The 6055-nt window shown below is 43.2% G+C and overlaps 1 protein-coding gene across 1 annotated transcript; it reads right to left on the reverse strand.

Moving 5' to 3' along the window:
• Nucleotides 1-1930: 1930 nt before the first annotated feature.
• Nucleotides 1931-5220, reverse strand: LOC123323852 (pappalysin-2-like; the record flags this gene model as incomplete). Its single annotated transcript, XM_044912378.1, has 2 exons — nt 1931-3002; nt 5125-5220. Coding segments are annotated over 2 exons (1168 nt in total), but the record flags the coding sequence as incomplete, so codon positions are not given.
• Between the last annotated feature and the right edge of the window lie 835 nt (nt 5221-6055).

The raw sequence follows: 6055 nt of genomic DNA on the forward strand, positions 1-6055 counted from the left end.
ACAGCCCAAGGATATAAGTAATGCAAAGTATTACTGCAATCACCCTCTTTTTACAGACAAGACATCTGAATTTCAGAAAGTGACTTACACAGTTTATATAGCTAGTTAAGTAGCAAGGACTCTTGAATTCAACTGTGTCTTGATTCCAAATTTTACACTTAGTCTTTTAACATCACATGCCTGAACTACAAGCCGACCTATTAATTAGTGTTAACTGACTGCCCACACAGAGGGATACCACAAATTACTATACAAATTGTGGCCAAGAAACACAAAGGCAGCCATCCAGGTATTGGGTGGGAGCTGAGATCCAGTCTTCCCACCTTCGCCAACACTACACCCTAGCTCAGATGTGAGCCTTTTTATAATTTGTACAAAGGTACCAGCTATGTCATGAGGAAGCCTTGCCTGCATACACAAATTAACAAGTTTACCACCCACCTCTCTCCTTTCTTACCTCCCTCTAACACTCCCCAACCCCTGCATTGACTGTAATGGAAATCCTCTTACTGGTTTCTGTCTCACAACAGAAGACACATCAGATCCATTAATTCATTAAAATAAACATGAGACAAATGACTTTATGTTGGGGCTATTCTAGGCACTAAGTATGTAGTGGTTAACAAGGGCCCTGATCTCATGGAATGACATTTCAGGCAGGAGAAAGACAAACTATTGTACAAGAAAACATTAGAAGGGATGAGTGTTACACAAAGAATCAAAATTAGTCGACATAATAGTGATTGAGTAGCTTACTTAACTTAGGGAAAATCAGGAAAGGCCTCTTCAGGAGGTGACATTTCAGTCGATATAGAAATGACAAGAGAGGGGCGCCTGGGTGGCTCAGTTGGTTAAGCGACTGCCTTCGGCTCAGGTCATGATCCTGGAGTCCCGGGATCGAGTCCCGCATCGGGCTCCCTGCTCGGCGGGGAGTCTGCTTCTCCCTCTGACCCTCCCCCCTCTCATGTGCTCTCTCTCTCTCATTCTTTCTCTCAACTAAATAAAAAAATCTTAAAAAAAAAAAAAAAAAAAAGAAATGACAAGAGAAAACCCACCAAGGGAAGGTCAAGGGAAAGAGGTTTCCAAGAAAATGAAACAGCTATTGCAAAGCCTGCAGGCAAGAACAAGCTGATCTGCTCATTGGAACAGGAGAGACGCTGCACAGAGAGGGTGTGAGAGTGATTGGGGGAAGAAGCACGGAGGTAGGCAGGTGTCAGCTTGCAGCACACTCTGCGAGCCAGGTGGGGGACGTGGATTCTATTCTAAGGACAGTGGGGAGAAAGAAAGTAAGAAGGGGAGTAATAGGTTCTGATTTACCCTTTACGAAGGATCTTTCTGGATGCTGTGTAGGGAATGGAATCTAACAGGGCAAAGAGGAAGACTGTGGTCACCTTAAGGAGACATAGGGTTAGTTATAGAATGTCTTGTGTTCCTAAAACTGCTGAGCAGCCCAAACTGCACCAGAGACCACAGGCAAATGAGGCCTCTTCACAGATTTGTGTTACTTTGCTGGGAACCTACGACTATAGGAAGAACACTCAGGTATAATTGGTGCTGATTGGTTTCTGCCAATGTTTACCTTATTTGCTCTCTGAAGAGCCCCTGGCTTCCTCTGGCAGACTAAGCTGTTTGGTTCTCCTGTGCCTCAAGCACCTGGGGCATACGTCTTCAGGTACATGTCACACCATGTACACGTTGTCTGCTCCACAGAAAATGAGTTCTGTGAGGGCTGTCCCTTGTCTTCGCCATCCCTGTGTCCCTAATTATCTAACACCTAGGACTTCACAAAAGCTCAATAATGTCTCATGGGAGGGATGAATATTTTATTTGGGGGCTGTGTGAACCCTCTTTTCTTTCCAGAAACCAAAAGCATAAAATGATGTAATAAATGCATCCTACAAGTAGGACACCCCAAGCCCCAGTCCCTTACCTCTTGGGTGAGTCGGGGTCGAAGCAGGTCTTGTGCACATCAGTCACCTCGGGGTCACAGCAGTCCCCATCGTCAAAGTCATTCAGCATGTTGTTGCACTCCACGTGGCAGAGCCCATCCCTGCGGTTCCAGGAGTAGCACCTGCCATGCAGGCGGCAGTCACCCCCGTCATAGCCCGTCAGTGGGTGTTCGCACTCAGGGTCACAGTGGTCATTGCCAATCTTGCTGGGCTCACAGTTCACAAGCACAACCCGGTGGCGCAGGGTGGAGTTGTGGACCTGGTGGACACTCAGCTGCCAACTGATGTTGTAGCGGCTGAAGGCATGGTTCAGTGCCTTGTGCTGCCGGCTGATCTGCTCCTCGCTCACGATGGGGTTCAGGCCCTCGTCATCACAGATGTTCACCACTTGGTAGCGGATCACCTTCTCTCCCTGGAGGGGCTGGTGCCCATTGTAGTGGGAGATCAGCTCCACATTGTCACAAACCGTCCGCCCACAGAGTGGGGGCTGCAAAGGTGACAGAATCTCAGGCTCAGGCTCAAAGCCCTGCAGAACCTCACGCCGTGGATACTCCCCATCCCTAAAGGGGGCCCACTGTTCTTCCAAGGGCTCAAAACTGGCTGTCAGGATCAGGGTGCTCAGTTCCTCCACTCCAGTTGGATGCTGAGGACTGTGTTGGAGGTGGCTTTGTGGGAGGGCGGTCGACCAGAAGACCAGTGTACCCAGGTGTCCACGAAAATAGTGGCCATCCTCAGAGCTATCCCCCCCCAAAAGCAAAGAGCGACAAGACGCCATGAAGGGGCTGTTCAGGGGACCAGACTGCTCTGGACTACTAGCCACCCGAGTGCCATCCACATACAGGGCCATACGCTGTCCATCATAAGTGGCTGCCACGTGTGTCCATGTGCCTGGTTGGTAGCGACTGTGGCCAGTCACAATGGTGGCTTTCTTCACACGGTCGGTGCGAAGGGAGAAGAAGAAGCAAGCATCTCGCCTTCCCATGTCCTTCCCTGAGCGGATCCCTAGGGCCCAGCCCTTGTCACTGACAGTGTGGGAGCAGTTATCAAACACACCTGGGAAAGAAGGAAGAATCGAGGGGAGAAATACCAGATACAAAGGGGATGGAGAAAAGGAGAAGAAAACCCATATAAATAGCAAGAATGTAGGTTTTTAGTGGGAAAAAATAAGTGATACAGGTTCCCCACCTGAGATGCCTATCCAGTACCCCATATCGGGCCATCCTGGCAACATCTATCCCCAGAATGAATCTAATTTGAGATTCCATCCAATTTAACTCATTCTGGTATTTTTCAATAATCAAAATGGAAGCTAAGAAGGGGATGTCTAATGCAAGTGACAACCATCCTCTAGAGTTTGCCACAAAAGTTCCTCACCCTGAGTTCACGTCTTCCCTCCCTTCCTTAGAAGCCATGGGGGCAATCAGTTTTTAGAAAAGACAATAATCTCCTATTCCCTCAAAAGGTCCTTTTTCCTCATTTGAATATTGAAATTATGATTCTCATGGGGGAAAACAAGGAGTTGGTGAATAGGGAAATCCCTCAGAGAAGACTGTAACAGGTATCATTCTCAGCCCACTGTTCCCTCTAGTGCAAGGGTGCCCATCCACAGTGAATAGCCGTTCCCCAGAGTAAGCAAAATGGTACCGCCCCATCATCCTAGATGAAAAAATAGTCAAGTCAGTTATAAGAATAGTTGTCCTATAACCAATGATGCCCACCACAGTACAGAGGTGAAACTCTACCAGAGAAATGAAGCTGAAGCTCCTTACCATACACTACCTTACCATCTTACTCAGAGGGCACAGGACTTTTAAGTCCAACTGAATAAACAAAGGGGGGACTACCTGTAGATAACTAGATCATTAATATGTTGCCAGCAGGAAAAAGGAGTCAGATATAACACAACCACAGATAAAACAGGAATCCCAAAGGTGATTTGGATGCCTCGAATGTTCCCAGAAACTCATCTGTAGTTATGAACCCACCATCCCCCCAGCACCTCTTCTAATAGTATATAAATAGAGTCTCAGGAGCAGATTTTACTTGTAAGTTACATAGAGGCACTACATTCACACTAGAAATGCTTAATAAGCATTGCTTTATATAATAAATAAATGATGGAGAAGTCTGCTAGCCTCTGAATCACATATCTGAGGCTAACACCAAAAGTCTTTCTTCCCCAGCCTGTTATATAATTGTATTTATGCCCCTGAGTTCCTATAAAATCCACCCAAAAAAGAAAATCTCTATGGAGAGTCAGGACTTAAAAGCCATGAGGCCTCCTGTTGTGATTGCAGTCAAGTGTTTTAAAAGTTGCTACTGTTTCATAAATGACAGAATATCTTTTCTTCTGTCTCTAGCATAAATCAGTAACTTGTGATTAAAAAAATAATAAAACAGGGGCGCCTGAGTGGCTCAGTTGGTTAAGTGGCTGCCTTTGGCTCAGGTCATGATCCCAGGGTCCTGGGATTAAGCCCCATGTCGGGATCTCTGCTCGGTAGAGAGTCTGCTTCTCCCTCTCCCTCTGCCTGCCACTACCCCTGCTTGTGCTCTCTCTTTCTGTCAAATAAATAAATAAAATCTTTAAAAAAAAAAAAAAACAACCCACATTTTTTCAACAAAAGCAACTCTAACAATCAGACTTTGAAGTACTGGTGAGGACTAGGTATAATGCAATGGTGATGTTCCAGTTTTGTTTGTTTAGGGGGGGGGGGGGGAGGTGTTTTTACACTGAGATCTGTCTGATAAAGGAGCATAAGAACTGCTGCTTTAACAAATTCTTGTATGGGGTAGACTTTCAAAAGGGCAGACAAATCTAGTGAGATGAAGAGTAAGTTCCCTGGTTCAGAGTTTCAATTTGGTTAACTTATTTTGATAAGTACATTTAGCCTTAATTATATCCATCTGCTGACCTATGAACAAATGTACTACAATATTTAATATCGGGACCATGAAGTTACTAAGCTCTCGACTAGTATCTGCTAGTTTTTAAGAGGAAGAATTGGGGATACTATTTTATATTTGTCGCATATAAATAGGTGTATCTACAGATCTTTCTTGACTTATGATGGGGTTACTTCCTGATTAACCTATCGTAATTTGAAAATGAATTGAATATACCTACCCTACTGAACACTGCAGCTTAGCTTAGCCTACCTTGTATGTCTCAGAATACCTACAGTAGCCGACAGAAATCGGCTAAAATCACCTAAGACAAAGACTATTTTATCATAAAGTGTTGAATATCTCATGTAACTTATTGAATACTGTACTAAAGGTAAAACACAGAATGGTTATATGGGTACAGAACAGCTGGAAGGGTATCAGTTGTCTACTCTTTTTTTGGTCATTTGGCTCAATGCAGCCCAGCATCACGAGAGAGTATTGGGACCATACAAGAAAAGATCCAAATTCAGAATTCAAAGTACAGTTTCTACTGAATATGTATCACTTTCACACCATCATAAGTCAAAAAATCGTAAGTTGAACCAATATAAGTCAGCGCCTGTCTATATGTGAGTTGAATTACAAATTATTAGGCTTCATATATAAATTACCAGATAATTAACTTGTTACCTACCAGGCATCTAGTTGCAATTTTGAACACTTTTACTTACTGTTATTAGAACTTCTGGTTAGTATCAATAAAACAATTGTTTCTCCTTATTTTTCTCATAGGAAGCTATAAAATTATTGATAGTGTGTCTAAAATGATATTTCTAACTTCTTGAGACAATACATAGAAGATGTAACTCTACCATAATAGTCTAGTTCAGATTAATCTAAGTTTTAGTAATTATATTAGAAAGGATTTATTAGACAGAAGAACTAAAATAGTCATTTTAGTTGGGAGTTGTAACAAGTATGATAGAAGTATTACTTTTTAAATGATTATCAGAGTAATTATTCTTTGCTTTCTAATTTAATAAGATGTTCCAAGTTGCATATGAGAAACCTCACTAAGTGCCTAGATAACTGCATTTTATTTGCTGTATTACCATTGTTCATCTATAGGAAGAGAATAGTTTTTGAAGCACTGCCCTGCACTCATTCCATGTCAAGAAAGAAAGAAAGAAAGAAAAGAAAGAAAGAAAGAAAGAAAGAAA

The sequence above is a fragment of the Neomonachus schauinslandi genome, unplaced genomic scaffold, assembly GCF_002201575.2.
Source record: "Neomonachus schauinslandi unplaced genomic scaffold, ASM220157v2 HiC_scaffold_1615, whole genome shotgun sequence".
Lineage (NCBI taxonomy): Eukaryota > Metazoa > Chordata > Mammalia > Carnivora > Phocidae > Neomonachus > Neomonachus schauinslandi.